General features: G+C 37.8%; 2 protein-coding genes and 1 non-coding gene across 14 annotated transcripts in view; all 3 read left to right on the top strand.

Moving 5' to 3' along the window:
- Positions 1–3,540, top strand: part of PHLDB2 (pleckstrin homology like domain family B member 2) — a 241,536-nt gene extending 237,996 nt beyond the window's left edge. For all 11 annotated transcript variants that reach the window (XM_037055380.1, XM_037055407.1, XM_037055361.1 and 8 more), the window contains 2 exons: positions 1,015–1,100; positions 1,700–3,540. In XM_037055380.1, coding sequence (XP_036911275.1) covers positions 1,015–1,100; positions 1,700–1,840 — 227 coding nt within the window. In that variant the 3' untranslated portion in view covers positions 1,841–3,540. The remainder of the gene's footprint in view (positions 1–1,014; positions 1,101–1,699) is intronic.
- Positions 3,541–6,197: 2,657 nt separating this feature from the next.
- Positions 6,198–19,996, top strand: ABHD10 (abhydrolase domain containing 10, depalmitoylase). Of its 2 annotated transcripts, none has more exons than XM_037055343.1 (5): positions 6,198–6,378; positions 8,667–8,850; positions 13,822–13,933; positions 14,324–14,461; positions 17,980–19,996. In XM_037055343.1, exons 1-5 carry the CDS (start codon positions 6,237–6,239, stop codon positions 18,322–18,324), a joined length of 921 nt encoding a protein of 306 aa, XP_036911238.1. In that variant the 5' UTR covers positions 6,198–6,236; the 3' UTR covers positions 18,325–19,996. The 2 variants fall into 2 exon arrangements, with proteins under 2 accessions (XP_036911238.1, XP_036911244.1); XM_037055349.1 differs by lacking the exon at positions 8,667–8,850 and adding an exon at positions 8,435–8,462.
- Positions 9,233–9,399, top strand: LOC118994359 (U1 spliceosomal RNA). Its single transcript, XR_005068028.1, has one exon. It is a non-coding gene; the product is annotated as a U1 spliceosomal RNA (small nuclear RNA).

The following is a 19,996-nucleotide window of genomic DNA, read 5'->3' as shown; positions in this document are numbered from 1 at the left end:
TTTCACATAACAGTGTTTCACAGTGGTCTATGCAGGGACTGGCAGATCCCACTTTGTGCCTGTGTTATGATGGAATCAGTTCAAGCAGCTCTTCTGCAGCCTTCTGCTGTAACAAATGCAAACCCGTGTGCATGTGTAGGAGGAGCTTTTATGCAGATAAGTTTTAGAAGAATTGCTAAGCAAGAGGATTTTTGTCATTTTTAACTGTGTTTGATTGATCACATTGCCTTCCCAAAGAGGCTTTTGTATCTGCGCTTCCACAGACGTGGTATGACGGAGTCTTTCTCTGTGCCCCCATCCATGCTTTAAACAGGTTTCAGTATGCTCACATGTATTACGATTCTTGAGGAATTTAAATTATACAATATTTCAGGAGCTTACTAGAGCACAGACCTGATGTGATTTATTTGGTTGGTGGTTTGGTTATTGGGGTTTTTTTTTTAATGTTTTGCTTGGTGTTTGTGGCAGATCTGATGGAACCTTTGAAACGGTTTGAGAATGCTGCTTTGAAAGGGCATGATTGACGTGAAGCTCTGTTGGGAACAGGAAAGTAAATCAGTATGGTGGACTGGAAATTGATAGAAAACATATATAAATAGAATATTCGTTTAAACTATAAGTCGAAAAACACAGTTCTTACACTCTTCATTACAGCCCTTCCCTGCCTATTAATATTTCCATTTGAACATCTTGGAGAATACAGAGTAATAATGGTGTATATACTTTATGTGTTAACCTAACAGTCAGAAGTTCCGGGTTATTATTTGACTGCTAATTTGCTGGATAGCCTTGGGCAAAGTCACTTCGTCCCTTCAATTTGGGTTGATAACTTTATCTTTTTTTCCCCTTTTCCCAATAGAGAGTCAGGCTAAGGCACTAACCTAAATATCTCAATTAAACTTAAACTTAAATCATTATATACTAGATAAATGTTTTAATAATGATTATAAGGAATTATAATTTTTCCTGTCCATTGGTGGTGATAAAGTATTTAACACTCATCTATCCTTACAGACAAGCACGAAACTAAATTAAAAGGAGTAATATACTTTCAAGCCATTGAAGAAGTGTACTATGATCACCTCAAGAATGCTAATAAGGTAAACGTGGTCTTCAGATTCCTACAATTTGAATGCATAATGAAGTTGGGAAAATTCTTTTGACATGAAGCAATTTATATTTGTTATTCTGACGTAACGGACATTTACGACTGAATGACACTGGAAAAGTCAACATATAAGTAATTAATATAGCTGATCTTTTTGTGGAAAAAAGTCATGGTAAAATGAGGAAATATTTTGGACATCCTGGTTTGGGAGAGACCCCACCAAATGAGTCTTTGCTAGGATTCTTAGAAGATACTGCCTGCGTATGAGGAAGGATCTTAATAAGGCTAAGAATAATAGTTATTATTTATTAACAAGCACCCACAATCAACTAGGTATACTCGTAGAGCTTTACAAAGCAGCTGCTAAGGGGATTGGTGAGCTCTCTGTGAAATTTCTTCTGCAAAAAGGTTAGAAATATGGTCAGTTTGAGGACTGGGTATGGGTTATACTAGAGCAACAGTAATGCCCGTGTAGAGTTGCATAAATCGGAACTTTTAAAGAGGAAGAAGCCCTGATATAGGACTTGTGTTATTTCGTGTTACAATTTTAAAATGCTTGTGTTACATTTTTTTTCCTGTTTTGAATTTTAGAGCCCAAATCCATTACTCACCTTTAGTGTCAAGACACATGACAGAATCTACTACATGGTCGCCCCATCGCCGGAAGCCATGCGGATCTGGATGGATGTTATAGTGACTGGGGCAGAAGGTTACACGCACTTCCTGTTGTAGTACGCTGAAGCAACAGTCCCCTTCAGGGCGTCCTGCAATAACCTCTTACAAGAATGAAGCCATAATTTATCCCAGAGGGAAAGACCCAACAGACCCATCCCTTTAACTGTGTATACTCAGAACTCCTTTTGTATTCACAGGAAGTCATTTGTGAATGAGAAATAAGAGGTTTTAATGCAAGACTTGGTCAAAAATAGCAAAAGAATTGAAGCACCTCTGAGAAAGAAAACACTATTTTGGTAAATAACATCACTTATAAGAGCATTTTTAATAAACTATTTTTATTCATTGTTGATTTTGGCGAACTAAACAGTTTACAAAATATATATATTTGGAAATATGAAATTATTTTAGCACCCAAATCATTGGCGCTGACATTATTGTAGTCAACTGGCTTTTTAAAACTAGGAACATTTTGCTGAAGATTATTTTATAAATATAAGCAAACAAGGGCTTGGAGAAGAATATATTGTAGGAGGAGCTTTTGCCCTAATTTTTAAAGTATTACACCAAAACCAAAGACTTGATGTGACTTCTGTTTCATGGTAGTAGTTTCAAGGGATGAGCTTCACTAGTGTTACTGTAGACTTTAAAATGACACTTCGATGACATCAAGTGCCCAGGAAGTTGACATGGAAGAGTCACCACTAGCTTACCAGTGCAAGTTCCTCTCCGTGTACAGCAAACCACTTTTTGTAAAAGGAGAAAGAACTAGAAGTTGTGTGGTTTAGAACGAAGCAGCTTTAGACAGATACTCTGTCACGCTGGGCAGTTTATAAAACGGAGTACTCAGTGTTAGGTGCTTATTTTCCTGAAGAGTTCTCCATTCCCACTGCCGAGAGTAAAGATAACCACTAGCCAGTTTCCTGAGATTGTCTGATCTTTCTTTCTTGTGGAGCGCGCCTGTTAACTGCAGCCTCGTGTGATGTAACTATGAAATCAGAGCTGTTTTTTTTTTTTAACCAAAGAACAGACCAATTGAAATACTTATTTACAGAAGTGCTGTGGTTTTGTAAAAAAGTCAAATGAAGTTCAACAATGTTCTCTGTAATGTACTATTTTGTTATATATTTCCTTATAATTAGCCTTTGTTTTTTAGAGTTAAATTAATTTTTGTTGAATTAAATGACTTCAGGCAAGTCTTTTTCATAATGGTTTTTTAAGTGCCATTTATCATGGTTTGTTATGTTATGTGTTTGTAAGTATGAATGTATACTTTCCTCAAACTTGGCAAATGAATAGAAGTAGAAAATAATGACATTACTTACTAGTACAAGGTAAAATGGTTACATTGGAAGTGTCTATAAAATGTTTGTCAGGCCTGACTGGGTACAATTTTTTTACACTTGCAGTCTGCTTTATGTGCGTGCATACACATTGCCAGTCATAAGATTTTGCAACTGGATGACACATGATTCTACTTGAACATTGGAGGACAAAATCAGGATTGCAGAAGACATTTTTATTATGTTTTTTCAGACATCACCGTTAAATTCTGTAATGATCTAAAAGAGTGAAATGCCACTGCTAAAATTTTCTCGGTTGATGTAAAAATATAACTTTTCTGTACTGTACTTTTGCCATAGGATTGTAAACATATTCTAATTAATTTGATATCTTGCATGATGTAGTAAACCTTTGAAATATGTGTGTTAAAATATGTTGAGTTTGGATTAAAATGTTGACCAGATTTCACATTTGAAAATAAACTCATCTCTCATTAGGACGTAACTGATTGGTAACATGATGGGGCATGAGGGGGTGGATTCATCAACCAAAGGCCATTGTAGAATTTATATAAAGGATTGTGTGTGCTAACAATATGGCTTGTAGTTTGCAGTTAGGACTGAGGATTACAAGGACGGTGTTTACTTGTTCTTCTGACAAGGAATAAATCATGCAGGTGTGAAGTAAAGCTCTAGGCCTTTACTCTGTGGGGACCTCATTTGTCTCCCTGAGCTAAAGCAGCAGATTTCAGAGAGAGAAACTGCCCCTCAACAACATGCCTCCCCACCACCCCACGCCAGTGAAGACAACGTATACAGCAGGTGAGTGGAAACAAGTTTGCCTACTTCAAGCCCCTCGGTCAGTAAAAGTGTCTTCATTTGACAGTAGTCACAATTTTTTTCTGATTTGTTAGACTGACACAAGAGGCAATAATCAATGGGTTTCCCAGCCTTTTAATTTTAATATTTTTTATTGATTTTAGAGAAAGAGAGATAGGCACATCGGTTTTCTGTCTCATTTATTTATTCATTCATGGTTAAATCCTGTGTGTGCCCTGACCCGGAGTGAACCTGAAACCTTGGCTTATTAGGATGATGCCCTAGCCCACTGAGTTACCTGGCCAGGGCAGGTTTCGTGCTTTTTGTGTGTAGTGTTTTAATACGTGCAAAAATAAAGAAAATAGGTACAGGAATGATTGAAAATGTTTGCAATTATCAAAAAACCTTGAGGATTAGTATTTACCATTCCGATAAAAAGGATGAAGTGGCATGCATTGGGCATCACCATATTGATTTAGTCCCTTCAGCAGCTGCAACATGCCTGGTGGAAAACTATCGAAATAACTCAGCAACTTTCAAAGTGTGTCTTGAAATAAAGTGGCTGTGCTTGCTGTTTCTGGTTTTACACCTCTTAAGAAATATACCCATTCAGTTTTTATTTATCTAACTTTTCCAGTATGTTCCAATAGGACAGGTTCTCAGGACTCCAAAGACAGGCTCATTTATATTAGCCTTGGCCTTTGACTCTAAGCCCAACCCCTTATCCAATATTTATGATCAAGACAGTAAATGTGGCTTTACTCAAAGTACCATACTAACCACAACAACTTCTAAGCAGTAAAAAACTAGATAAGTCCTTGCTTGTTGACCTTGCTTCAGACCTTCCTGAATTACATTGAAGGCTGTCAGAGCTGGAATTCAGAAACTCTTGTACAATTTAGTAAACCATTTTTTATTATTGACCATTCCATTTTTTCTTTAGTTTGCTGCTCAAAAAATGGTGCTGTAGTGATAATAGGCACCCTATGTGTTAATGTTGTTTTCTAAAACATAGTGACAAAATGGGACCACTGGATCAAGGGCATTAAAAGTGATGCATATTTTAAATTGTAAAGATGTAGTGAGGTTAGTTGACAAGAGTTTAGCGAGTTACAGTCCTAGCAACCATAGATAAGTGCCAATTTCCCAGCATTCTTGGCAATAGTTGCTATTTTTTTAAAAAAAGATTTTATTTATATATTTTTAGAGGAAGGGAGACCGGGAGAGAAACATCAATGTGTCATTGCCTCTCACCCCCCTTTCTGGGGAACCGGCCAGCAACCCAGACATGTGCCCTGACTTGGCCATGGAACCAGTGACCCTTTGCTTCACAGGCCCACACTCAATCCACTGAGCTACACCAGCCAGGGCAATAGTTGCAGTTTTTAACTTTACCAATCTAATGGGTGGGAGGAAATGGCTTGTTATATATTTAACATTTTTTCAGTTAGTGACATTGAACACCATGTCTATGCATATGAACTGCCTATTCCTTGCTATTGACCAATTTTATTGGAATTACCTATTTTTTCATTTCTAAAAGCAGACTAAATGGAAGTATTAATGCTCTGCTGTGCTGTAAAATGAATTTCTCTATACTTATTGGAGATACCTTTTCCATTCAGAATGTTTAAATCTGTATATAGTCTAATATTTTTATTCTTGATGATTTGGGGTTTCAAATCTTAAATTCCTTTTATCCCAAGACTATAAAATATCCTCCTAAATGTATTTAATCCTCTAGATTTTATTCTTTCTTTGGCATTTTTTAATCTACTGGGGCTTATTTTTGCATTTACCATGAATAATTCAGTAGCCAGGCAGACGAAGAGCTAGAAAAACTAATTTAAAAGGGGCAAGGAAGCGATGACTATTTCATTCTATTCTTGCTATTTATACGAGTAGGTTTAAGATCATGTCTTGGAAGCATTTTCGGCACAGGCTAAAAATGAGAGTGGCCTGCACTGCAGCCAACTTGGCATTTTATGCTTCCACTGCCTGATATCCTGGAGTTGATGCGAAGGTTTTCAACCTAGGAATCTTGAATACGTTCCTCTCCGCAGGGCTTCCAGCCCTGCACTATCTTCTCCTTGAATAAGTAGCCTACCGAGAGAGCACTCGCGCATTCACAACTCTAACCTGCAAAAACTATACGAGCACCAAAAGCCTAAGGGGGAAAGTCTGACGGGAGCGACGACGCTCTGCCCTGGCGCACTTCTCGGTGACGCGAGTCCACCGAGCGCTCTTCGGCAAACACCTTGGTCCAGCCGGCGGCGCATGCGCAGCTCCGGTTCCTGTGCGCCCTGCGGCGTCTAGGTTGGGCGGTGCAGGGCGCAGGGGCCGCTGGGAAGATGGCTGGAGTTGGAATGGTGGCTACGGGTACTCGGGATCTGTGTAAGAGGTGGGGCTTGACGGCCGTCTCCTTCGGCTTCCACCGAGGCCTCAGCGCTGTACTAGCGCGGAGGTCGGACAGGGTGCCACGGAGGCTCCCAGGTTAGTGCCCGAAAGGCGGGAGTAGAACGAGTTCTTTCGAACATCCCACTTTCGTCAGTTCTTGTTCTGTGCAGTTTTGGCGCCCTGTTTAAAAATGTTCTTCCCACCATTCTCGGCACCCTAGCTGTAGGCGTCTGCGATCCTTCTGGTGAAGGCTGGGAAGAGAGCTCCGGGGCGGCCCGGGGGCACCCTGGACAGCCCCTACCCTTCCTAGCCCTCTACGCTCTTTAGTTTAAAGATACTGCTCTCTGCCTGCTTTCTCTGCACTAAGTGCAAAGTAGAGAAAAGTAACATGTGCATGCAATGCGTTTCATTATTAGTTGTCTTTTGTTTCTTTTCTCTGCAGGTTTTAAGGGGGGGGGGGGATTCCAAATTGTAATTCTGTGAAGTGCTAAGTTAGACCTGCCCTCCTTTGACTTGAGGCGATTTACAATTTGAACATTTCATTTGTAAAAGTGTATAAAGATCAAGCCTGATTTCTAGTTTTGTCTTCTCGATGCTCCCGCTCAGTGAAAACTATAATCATTGTTTGGCAAAGGAAACTGGAACTTAAACCAAAAATCAGAGCCCTTGAATATTTTCTTTATCTTGTGGTTGGTTCCTCCCCATTCCTACCCCATCTCCAGTCACACCCTCCCATATATATATATATATATATAGTCTGTCTTTGTAAATTATGCCTTTTTAGTTGTCGGTGTTGTGTTCACAACTTGGCCACTCAGATGCGTGATTGCTTGGATTGGGAATTGTTGCAGATGCTCTTTGTTTTGAGTTAAAAAAATTTAAATGTGTATAATCAGTTTAACTTACATTTAATTGTGCACAACCAAAAGAAGTGATATATGTGTCTCTAATGGAGTATAGTATGTCATTTTATTTAAGAGTATAACAACTCTTCCATTTATTTAGTCGTTGAGCACTTAGGCACCAGGCTTTGAGCTCATCTTTATTGTGCAAAGAGCATTTGTAGATACGATGTTCACCTGTGCACTCACAATTTACCAAGGTGGAATAAATTATCATGGTCTCACGGAGACGTTCTTGTGTTGGGGAGTAGTATTAAGAGGATAGGAAGGATTTTTGAGTGCTGAGCTAAGGAAATGGGAAATGAAGATTTTTCCTTTTATAATCTGCCAACCAACATAATTGGCTACTAGCCCTGTTTTTCATTAAAAGTTTTAAATTTGGAATATTTCACTATGCATAAAAGGAATAGCCTTAAGGTCTCAAATTTAATTTTTTTAAAATCTACTTCTTAAATCCAGAATGAGGTAAACTTTATCAACTCACATAGAAGAGACTGGGAAGTTTTTGTTGCCCCAATAAAGTGGAGGGGGGTTTCATATAATATGAAATAATAGGTTTTGTTGGTCCAGAAAAAGACTAAGGAAATGCACAAACTCTGTTTCTTTGCAGGAAGGAGGTAGATTTATGTAAGACTTCTTGTTATTTTAAAAATAGCTTTCCACACTTTTTGAAGATAAAGTATTGACTTTATAATAGGGAAAGAACTTAAAAACAACGAAATGGTGTAACCTTGTAAGGTTTACCATTTGTGCTGTTGGACTTAAATTACATTAACATCTGTGTGTACCAATCACAGAAACCCTGACCAACAAATAAAATACAGTAACTGCAGAGTTTTAGAAATCTTTTTCCAAAAGTAATACTATGATACATTTTTTGAGGCTACTTGTAAAGAAACTGCTCATTGAATGCACCTCACCTGATAGAGAATTATGATTGGCTATGACTCATTTAGTGGGTGGAGAGGGAGTCAATAATAAAGGGGGCAAAGCACCTTCCCCTTTGGAAGTATTTCCCCCAAGGGCCTACCAAGCTTGTTTTTCCCTCTCCCCACCAGAAAGTAGAGGATGTAAACATTTAAAAAATTTAAAAAGACAAAAATTCCACCAGAGTGCTAGGTTAGTGTAAGTGAGTCTAAATGTTGATTGATACTGTTTCGGACAGATGCCATAGCAGCAATAGGAAAACATTTTTGATGACTCTCTGTCTTGTTGCCTTGAAATTTCCACCTCACCGTGTATTTTGGAAGCATCAAGAATGGACCTTGCTCAAAAAAGGTACTGATTTTAAAATGATGTTAAAGGATATGCACAGACTCTTGACTTTAATACTCTTAAGTCTGTTATTTATTTTTTATGTTAAGTTGAAATAGTATTCGACATCAGTTCAATAAGAAAGTTAAGATTGAAAATATATACAAATATAGTTTTACAAAAGCTGTATTTGCAAACTATGGTTTATGTTTTATGTACTTTGTTTAGCTTGCAGACAAAAGACATCAATCTCTTTCCTTAGTCGACCAGATCTTCCAAACCTGGCTTATAAGAGACTAAAAGGCAAAAGTCCAGGAATTATCTTCATCCCTGGCTATATTTCTAATATGAATGGTACAAAGGCATTGGCGATTGAGGAGTTTTGCAAATCTCTAGGTCACGCCTATATAAGGTAGGAATAACACATTACAGAGAAAATATTACCATTTAGCATGGCAGCAGAGAATTACTTCTGCTCTAACCAATTGAAGCAAATGCCAGCATTTTCACAGACTAATTGGTTTTAACGGTCTGTAAGCTTCCTTGTGACTTAGGATGCTTGTCAATGCAGCCTTTAAAAGACCTTTTTTATATGTCTTTGTGCCACACTCAGATGCTGGCAGGAAGTGCTAAGATCTTTATATACAATAATATGATGACAAACCAATCTACTAGTTGGCTTTCTTGTAATCTCTTGTAATTATATTGAGGTTTTCCATTAGGGACTTAACAACTTCTATTTGACTACTGTTTATTACGTTTTAAAAATATGTATTAAATAATATATGTATTTTATACTTAACCTGGCAGAGGAGATACCGTGATCACGAAGGTGGTTTTCCCAGGGTGAGGCTTATGCATTGCACTCCAGATGTGCTGACTCCTCTGATTTCCCCAAGTGTGGGAAACTCGACTGTATATAATTTGTGGTAGTGGGGTACTGCGTTCACACTCTCCCCTGGAAAAAATAATATATGTATTTCAAAGTACAGTAAGTCCTTACATCATCGATAAGTTCTGCGACTTGAAGTAAATTGACATATAATCAAACCAGTTTCACCATAGACTAATTGATACAAACAAAAGTTAAATTCCTATGACATCTCATCAGTGTTATAATGAAACAGCTATGAACAAAACATTGGAGGACCTGCATTGTAAAATTAGTATTGTATAATTCACATTCCTTCTGAGTTCTCTTTCTCCTCACACCTGTACTCTGAATATGTATAAACATAAATAGGGGTATGTGTTGGTTACCTAAAACTTGATTTCACAATTCATAATATGCTAACAATTAGTAAAATAACGTGTTTATATTGTTGTTATTAGGTTTGTTTACCTGTAACAATCATTTAGTGCCTAATTTGCAAGGATAGTATGGTTTAATAGAAGGAGCGCTGGCCTAGAATTCAAGAAACTTGGGTTCTGGAATCAGTTCTAGTAATAACTATGGCAGGATGAATCAGTTTGTAAACACTGGGCCTGTTCTCATCATGAAAAAAAGAGGAGGTTGGATTAAGGTAATTTCTCAATTCTTTTCCAACACTAACAGCCTAAAAGAGTAGTTCCACTAACATTTGCTCAATAGAAAGTAGAGATTTTAGAAATAAAATAATGAACACAAAAAACTTGCAGACTTAATCTGTTTACTATGTTAGCAGAGATTATGTCAATTATATGGATTTAGTTTCATTCCTTTTTATCAGATTACCTGAATTGCTTTGTTCCCATGCTCAGAACTCTCAGAACATCTGTTCTGGCTCAACGGCGATTCGGCAGGCTGGTGTATCTTTTGCAAGTAGACTTTCTAGCACCTCAAATATAAAGCATGGTCATGCCCTTAAAGGACTTTTTTATTGGGATGAGGAAACAGGATAAAATATAGACAAGAAGCTTGGCAAAATTATCAGTGTGGTAGTGGCAAACGAGCAGTACACTTAATTGTATCAGGTGAGGGGAAGAAAGCGAGATTGGAGTGGATGAAGAAGTCTTTTTGAAAGAACCCTGAAGAGCAGTTAGGATTGGGGCAAGAAGGAAGTGCTGTCTACGAAGGAGTAGCCTGAGTAACGCATGATAAAAGAAATATTACCATCATTCTCCCTTTTTGTCCCTAAAAGAGTTTGAATCAAGAAATCACCTTTTTGCCAGTTCTTAAATTTAAATTGAGGCCGTGAGAGCCATAATCAGTGCCTGTCTCCCTGTAAGACATACATGGGTTTTCTGCACTTTGGATACATGTGAAATACATTGTCTCTTTAAAGGTATATTAAATAGTCATGATGAAATTATAATGTATATTGACTATTAAGTGGTACAGTGTTAAAATACAGCATATGTATAGCTTTATAAACCTTTATAAAATACAGCCCTTCACTATAAATTTTTTATTTGATCAAGTTGGTTTTTTTTGCTTTTATCAAAACTTACAACCTAATCACTATTAACTATTGATTGCATATGACCTATTATGAGAGATTTTATCTTCTATTTATATTCTAGTTTCCCAGTTTACTTTTGTTGTGATTTTTGGCTATAAAATTTATATCTTGAATAAGGAAATGGTTAATTTTAGGTATTATGCAACAAGTAGTACATATGGCTGTATGAAAACGTTTTCTTAATATCCAATTGTCACCTTGCATAAGGGAAAGTGAGTCAGCACTAAGGAGTGGAACATACCATTTTAGGGCTAGTATTCTGTTGTCATTATTTCTAACAAACTATTTAATTCTAGGTTAGGGAATATGTCCTAGAGTATTGAGGCTGCTAGAACAGACTGGTTACTCTGTTTAAACGTCCTAAAACTGTTAAATGTGTTTGAATTGTCTTTGTCTTTTGGTTGGTGCTCTTGTAACCTGCTAGTCTTATTCAGTGGTTATACTTTCCTTTATGAAGGGCCTTTTGCACATTTTTCATCTTCATCGTATATTTAGAGGGAACTGTGAAAGGTGCAAGGAGAAATATCTGAACATCTTTCAAGGAGGGGAAAGGAGGACTAGTTAGTGCCTTTCTCCTCTTTTTCTCCCGTGCCTGTCTCCCACGTACACTGGACTGAGATTTAGACTTCAGTAGTCATTTTGCTACGCTATTTCCCAAGAATCTAAAATCATTTCACTATATACCTAAAATTTTTTTAAATTTCTTTTTATTCCTCCATCACCTATAAATAAATAAGTATACACTGTATATCACATATATACTCTTATGTGTATACTAAACATACAAGGATTTTATTAGTTTTCTTCAGATTTTAAGAATAAGAAAAATGTGAAAGCTTTAAATTTGAATAAAGTAATTTTTTTTTACTTTTACCTTCCATTCCTATTCATTTATAAATGAATACTAATACTCGGTGTATGAAGTTTACATACCTAACCACTCTGGAGAATGCAAAGACAAGTAAGATGGTGTTTTTATTTTTTCATCCAAGATCTTAAACTTCAGAGGAATGATGAGACACACATATGCACAGAAAAGCAGGATGTAATAATTTAATGTGACTGATAAAAATGAATTCTTTGTAAGTTTCATTGGTTGGAGATTTGTTTTTCAATTTGGGCAGCCTTCTCAGCAACAGAAGTTTCATTGTATTAAGCTCTGAGAGAGGATATAGTAGTGAAAGTTACAGGAGAAGATAATTCAGATGAAGGAAATAGTATGACGAATGAAGCAGAGACAGAAAACATGGAGCCTGTTTTAGGAACAGAAAGTTGATCAATTTGTTTAAAGCAGTAGTTCCCTTTGATGAAATGATATAGGTCAGTCTGCAATGACTAGACTGTGATGGTCAAAAACATACTGAAGTACTAAATTTCTATGCTGTGTGTTACTGGGAACCATTGAAGTTAATGCCATATTGATGACCATCTTTTAGGAAAAATGTGACAGTTACAGAATGGATTTATTTAAAGAGTGAAAATAGTTACAGAGGCACAGTTAGAAGGCTGCTGTGATGGGCTGGTTTAAGATGACAAAGACCTGCTCCAAGATACTGGTTCACCAAATTGCGGAGAAAGGAGTGAATGTGAGGGGAAAAGGAGAGTGAGAGAGAATGGTCCAGGGCAGACAGTGTTCTGTATCCTGGAAAAACAAGCTTGAGTATAACAGTCTGCCGCTCAAGCTGACATTCTGGTCAGGGAGAGACAGGTGTAAAACTCGATTACAGCACACAGTATGAAAAGTTAATTGAGTACACACAAAAGGAAGTGACTGGTACTAAACAGGGTATATATGGCATATATGTCAAAGAAAGTTCCTCCAAGGAGGTGATATGACTAGGAGTTTGGTGGGAAGGAACGTCTTCCAGGCAGTGGGGCAAAGGCTCAAAGTTATGAATGGGTGCGTTCAGGAATTGGGAGTAGTTCAGTATGACTAGGGTTTATGGAAATCTACAGGAGTGGCATTGTTGATACTTCATGATTTATTGACTTGAGACCTTGAGGAGAGGTGAAATTCACAGATCAGGCAGACTTGAAGCCTGAAACTAGGAAGTTGGAAGGAGAAGCAAACTAAGTAGAGGGACTGGTGATTAATTTGATTCTGATCTCTTTCCCACCCACTAATTCAGTAGATAGGGAGTAAGCATTTACCAGTGCAATGTGCTGATCTAGCCACTGGGAAAGCAGTGGTGAACGAAACAGAGCCTGTGCTCATATGGAGTTTCCACACTTGTGTGGGAGACATCACAAATGAATAAGCAAAGGTCATATATAATGTCAGGTAGCACTATTTTCTGTGAAGGAAATAAAGCGGATAAGGAAATAGAGAATGATGAAAGAAGCACAATTTTAGATTGCATGATCAGAGAAGACTTCTCTAAGGATGGAACAAAGACCTGAATCAAGTGAGAGAGCGGTCCGAGTGAATATTTGGAGGTAGAATATTCCATGTGGAGAGAAAGGCTGATGTAAAACTCCCATGCGGGAATATGGGTGGTGTTTCCCATGAACTCAAGGAGGAAAGTGAGAATGTGGTTGGGAGGGAGAGAGAGCAGTGAGGAAGGTGATCAGAAAGTCAATGTCAGGGGCCAGACTATGTTAAGGACTCTAGGTTTTATTTAAAGATTATAGAAAGCCTTTGGATGGTTTGTGTAAGACATGATTTTTGCCTTCAAAGGATCACTGACTACAATATGGGGAATAACCTGTGACAATTGGAAAGGGAAAATCTTAGTCTGGTCAGGAGAGGATAGTGACATGGACCAGGCTGCCGCAGTGGAGATCAGAAAGTGGGTGGCTCTAGGAGGTATTTGATGGTTATACCAGTAGGATTTGCTGAAATATATACTATTGTATAGTGATATATGTGCTATATTCCTTAACAATCAGAGAAGCAAACACATAGATACCCAGATACAGATTTGTGTTTTCCCGTTTTTCAGGTTTGATTACTCAGGAGTTGGGAATTCAGATGGTAACTTACAAGAATGTACAGTGGGAAGATGGAGAAAAGATGTTCTTTCTATAATTGATGAATTAGCTGAAGGACCACAGGTGACTATTTTTGTTAAATATGATGTAATTGTTCATGATAACCTCATGATATTTTTGCTCTTCTCTAGTTATGAAAATTCATTTAAATGTTCAACAACCAATTTTGATAATTTGATTTAACATTTTCTGTCATTTTCACTTTATCATAAAATGCAAGTATCATTTTACTTATTTTACAAATTTTATTTTAATTTTATAATTCTTTATTATAGACCGAATACTTTAACAAGAAGTAAACATATTTTTAATTCTACTTTGTGCCAAATATTAAAAGTCTGGGAGCCAAAGGGTATAAAAGAAAAAAGTGCATACATACTAGGAAATTACTCACTCTACTTACAGGGCGGGGAAGAAATTCCTCCTTAAAACTATACATATTTTTATTTTTAGATACTAGTTGGATCTAGCCTCGGTGGGTGGCTTATGCTTCATGCTGCAATCGCACGGCCACAAAAGGTTGTGGCTCTTATTGGGATAGCCGCAGCTGTAGATGGCCTGGTGACAAAGTTTAATCAGCTCCCTGTTGAGGTGAGTCACAGACAACCTCGGTGTATACCTCCCACCCTTCTCCTGCTTCTTCTTTCCTTAAGTATGTGCTCATGTGTCATCTTTCCTTTGACTTACATTGACCTGTCTTTTGTCTTAGCTGCTTTTTTATGTAAAATTTCTTCGCTTTCTTTACTATTTGGTCTCTTGTGTAAGGTTTCATTTTCTTCAGTCCCTTCAACTCATTCTGGCAAATATTTGAGCCATATCAATGAAATAACACTTTATGTTTCTTTTCTTTTTTTTGAGCAACATTTGCTTTATTAATCACATTTACTTTTTTGGATCATACATCATGATCTCTTCTTATACCTCTTCTTATTTTAAGGCAAGTGGGAAATAGTACCTATTCTTATGACCATATTAAACTCGACTTCTCGATTGTGAAACTGTTCTTAGCCTCCGATCCTCTCAGCAGAGCTCTCCAAGTGCGCACTGTCGATCTGTCAGGATCCTCTCACAGGGGCTGAGATAGGCTGTTTCTGGCTTAGACACTTGGTTGACATTCTTTTTTTACTCCAAATTCTCACCTTTAAAAAATGGTTTATATTATTAGCATGGTCTTCAGCAAATTATGGTAGAAATGATGTTTCTGAAATGACTGAGAAGGTAATTAATTTATTTTACTTTCTTATTGGATATATGTTTAAGCACTTCAGTTGCCTGCAAGGATAAAGAAGTAGTGAGTAATAGCTGTTTATTTTTGTGTTATTTATTTATTTATTTATTTATTTATTGCAATCATTGAGTTTTCCTTGGGCATCTCTTCTTAGGGATCTCAGTTTTAACTGTGGAACTAAGATCCTGGCAGGCCTGTGGCGGAGAAAAGTAAGGGAAGGAAAGCAGTTTAGAGCAGGGACTTACAAAGCATGGTGCCCAGGCCGGCAGCAGCAGCATCTGCAGTTGTTAAAAAGGCAGATTCTTAATGATTCTTGTCCTTTTTTGTTTGAATTTATTAATATTTCACTTACCATGATATTCTGAAAGTTCATTCATATTGCAAATGGCAGGATTTTATCTTTCCTTACGGCTGAGCAGTGTTCCATTGCATATGAATGCCACATCTTTGTACATTCATCCCTTGAAGGACACTTGGTTGTTCCCATGTCTTGGCTCCTGTGAATAATGCTGCAGTGAACAGTGACTATAGGGGTACCATGCGACTTCACTCATATGTAGGGTATAAAACAGAAAGCAACAAAGTTAAGCTCAGGCACAAACAACAGTATGGTGGTTACCAAAAGAACAAGGGGAGGGACAATGAAGAGAGTAAAGGGGGAGGAATATATGGTGACAGAAGGAGGCTAGACTTTGAGTGATGAGCATACAGCACAATATACAGGTGATGTATTACAGAGTTGTATACTTGAAACTTATATAAAGCATTGATCAATATCACCACATTAAATTTAATTCAATAAAAAGCAAAAGCCCTATCGAGCTTCACACAGATCTACTAAATCAGAGACTGGGAGGTGGCCCAGCAAGCTATTTGAACAAGTCCCTCAGGTGAAGTTTGAGAACCACTGTTCTAGAGAGTAAAGGAGCGGGAAGAGAAAAGTAAAAAAAGAAGAAAAAAAAAGTGTTGAGTCATAGAATGTCATTAACTTTGGTCTCAAATTCTGCTTTAAAGCCAGTGCCATGTATTATCTGCTCTATGTTAATTCTTGGCTTACACTGTTCTTCCCAGCTCCTTAAGAAATGGTATTCATTGTCTGCACATCCAGGTTTGTTACGATTTCCTATCAAGGCTGAAATTGTGAGGCTGGTTTTCCTTGGACTTACCTTCTCCACACCCCACCCTCCGCCCCCAACTTTCTTGGTGGTTTCTCATAGTTGCTCAGTACCTTGATGCTGCTAAATTTTCCTACCATTGTGCCTTTTTGTGTATAAACCTTGGACCTCTTGACTCCATCCTTTAATTCAGTGGTCCCCAACCTTTTTGGCACTGGGGACTGGTTTTGTGGAACATAATTTTTCCAGAGACTGGATGGGGGCCCGGTACAGGGATTCAAGCTCACACATCCAAGCTCTCCTCCTGCCGTGTGCCCTGGTTCCTAACAGGCCATGGACATGTGGAGGTCCACAGCCTGGAGGCTGGGGACCCCTACTCTAACTTACTAATATAGTGCTTCTCATGGTAAGAAATTATTTCACAAATATGGCAGATTGTAATGGATTTAAGGTTTTGTTTTCTTTTGGTTATTGGCAGATAACAAGATCTGTAGATGTACATTTGTATTTACAGGCATGTGTTCACCACGCCCAAAGAGGGGATATAGTAGCTACTGCCTGAGTGACTGAGAAGATTTATATTCTGAAAATCAGAGAGTATCTTTGCTAATCCTGAATTAGACCAGTTGTTAATGGAAACATGTGGGACCTTGTTAACTTAAAAGCATGTGTAAGGGAAGAGCAGGGACGCAGGGACCACCGTCCTTTCTTCTCCACCCAAACAGCTAGCCTAACAGTGTCCAGGGAGCAGAAGAGGGATGTTAACACCAGCACTTCTCATTGTGTAGGAGCTCAACTTGCCTCTTAACTACCTCTAATCATTGTCTCCTTCATTGGACACCAGAGGGCGTCAGACAGCTGTTTGGAATCCAAGCTTCTCAACCACATTACCGTGATAGTTTCTCCTTGGAGTAGAATTTATGCATATTGTACATTTTCTTTGATTAATCCTGCCTTTGCTATTTTTGAGCCCCCCTTTTAAAAAGATTTTGTTTATTTATCTTTAGAGGGAAAGGGAAGGAGAGAGGGAGAGAAATATCAATGTATGGTTGCCTCTCATGCGTCCCCCGCTGGGAACTAGCCTACAACCCAGGCATGTGCCCTGGCTGGGAATCGAACCGCAATCTTCTGGTTTGCAGGCCCACACTCAATCCACTAAGTTACACCAGCCAGGGCTGAGCCTGGGTTGTAGGCTAGTTCCCAGCGGGAACTTTTTAAAAAAAATTCAGGATATATAACGTTCTGTAAAGTTTGTTCTTCATACAAACAGTATTAATTGAGGGGCAATATTAATTGAGGGGTAATAGCTATGTGGGCAAGGATACTTAAAGTGCAACTGTTGTTGTGTCTCAGTAATTAGCATAATTTCCACTTTATCAAATAACTACTGACACAAAATTCTAATTACTGAAATTGAAAGTTCAGGAGTAATCACAAGTACTTTGAAGATACCCTATTATCATTTCTGCTTTTAGATTCATACATTTTATAGTTTTTTTAAATTTCATTAATTTCAAATCATTTGAGACAGATATTTCAAAGTATAGCTTTCAGATGTATGGCTTTTTTACTGAAATCAGTTGATTGCAGCCATTCAATTTCACTGAATCAAATCTTTTTGGAATTAAAAAATACATTAAAATGCCTAAATACATACATGTATATTTATTGTATTTATTTTACTCTTTAAATTCTTAGATGGTTTAATATTATTGCATGTCTTAATGTTTAATAAATACTTTCATTTTTCTACTTTTTCCCAATAGGTAAAAAAGGAAATAGAGACGAAAGGCATCTGGAGCATGCCTTCAAAATACAGTCAAGAGGGAGCTTATCATATTCAGTACAGTTTCATTAAAGAAGCTGAGCACCACTGCCTTTTACATAGCCCCATTCCTGTGAACTGCCCTGTGCGATTGCTGCACGGCATGGAGGACGACGTTGTGCCTTGGCATACGTCCATTCAGGTTGCTGACCGAGTAGTCAGCACAGATGTAGACGTCATCCTTCGAAAACACAGTGATCACTGCATGAAGGAAAAGGCGGACCTTCAACTTCTTGTGTACACTATTGATGACTTAATTGACAAGCTTTCAACTGTAGTTAACTAGAATCATATCGTTAGTTCTGTGTAAACCAATGGACCCAGAAATTGAGAGAGGGATAACACATGGAAGGCCTTGACACTTAGGTTTTTTCCACTTACCACTATTTTGTAAATATCACATGAGGTTTTATTTAATGATGTCTGCACATAAGTGGTACAAATTGTGAAGAAAATACAGTTATCCTTCTGAATGTTCCAGGGATTGGTTCCAGGACACCCCCAGCTCTCGGATACCAGGGTGCGAAGATGCTCACGTCTGTTGTAGAAAATAGTATGTGCGTATAACCCACACACATGCTCCTGTATGCTTTAAATCATCTCTGGATTATTTATAATACCTAATACAATGTAAATGCTGTGTAAATAGTTGTTATGCAGTATTGTTTAAGGATCAACATTCTGGATCCTTTTTTCTTTTATTTTTGACCTGTGGTTAGTTAAGTCCAGGAACGTGGAACCTGCAGCCACAAAGGCTGTACCAGCTGCTGGAGACTTGGAACACCCTCCTCTTCCTTCTCTGATTGCTTTTTTCCATTAATATGTTTCCTATTTTTTTATTCAAGAGATGTTTAACTTCTAGTGCTTTAGTTAACTGCCGGCTTTTAATTGTGTTCTTTCCTCTTTAGAATTATTAATAAAGCTTAAAATTTTTGTATTTTGTTTGGTATCATTGTATGTGGAGATTTCTTATTGTAAAATGCAGTTCACAAAATATGGGAAAATCTGAAGTGATTAAGGAAATGTTTAAAGCATAATAAAGCTTGAAAAATAAAGATAGTACTTTATATATTTTGCATGTTATATTTGAGCTTAAAACTAAGGAGTTTTTTTGTATAAAGGCTCAAAACTACAGTGCTATAAAGGGGATATGTTCTCAGTTTTGTCTTGTGTGTATTGAAATGGGGGGATTTCATCTTTATATATTATTTGCCTACCTGCAGAAACATTTCTTTTTTGTTAATATGTGCCTTAAGTTTAAATAGCCAAATGGTAGCCATCTAAATTAGAGGACTTTTAGAAGCGCAAATATAGTAAGAATATAGGAAATATAAAGGTTTTTCTTTTTAAAATAACTGTGCAGTAGACAGTCTTGGTATTATTGAGTTGGTGTTTTTTTAGCTTTTAAGTTTGCCTGGACTTTATTTAGCTTGCTTGGGTTATGTCTGTCAAAGTAACGCTTAAGTTGACAGCACTGAAAAATAGTGTTGGGAAAAAACTTTTTGTGCCAAAGAGTTAACAAAGCCTGACCACTTATTCTTGGAGACATGCTTACAAGATTGGCCCTTGGCTGGCATCCAGGAACTTGAATTTTAGGAGGGTTCCCAGGACTGATAAAAGTGGCTCACTGTGCAGATTGTCTGTGTAAACAATGTGGTTTGTGCTGAACACCTGCTTTCCTTCTGGGAGTCTGGAATTTTGGTAGGTGCCAGGCAGAGGCTGCCTGAGTGACCGGCTCCCGAGGAAAACGCCCTGAGTCCGAACAAGTTTCCCGGGTGGACAGCCTTTCCCACACGCTGTCTCAACACTGCGGGGGTTCAGCTCAGCCTGGGTGACTCCACTGGGAGAGAATTCTTCAGAACTTGTGCCTGGGTTTTCTGGATTTTGCCCCAGTTCCTTTTCCCTGGGTGGACTTTGCTTTGTATCCTTTCACTGTAATAAATTACAGCTATGAGTAC

This window comes from Sturnira hondurensis, unplaced genomic scaffold, assembly GCF_014824575.4.
Source record: "Sturnira hondurensis isolate 20B ecotype Veracruz unplaced genomic scaffold, ASM1482457v3 Scaffold0000880, whole genome shotgun sequence".
NCBI classification, from domain to species: Eukaryota; Metazoa; Chordata; class Mammalia; order Chiroptera; family Phyllostomidae; genus Sturnira; species Sturnira hondurensis.
The sequence above is the reverse complement of the archived record's forward strand: the minus strand, read 5'-3'. Positions and strand labels throughout refer to the sequence as shown.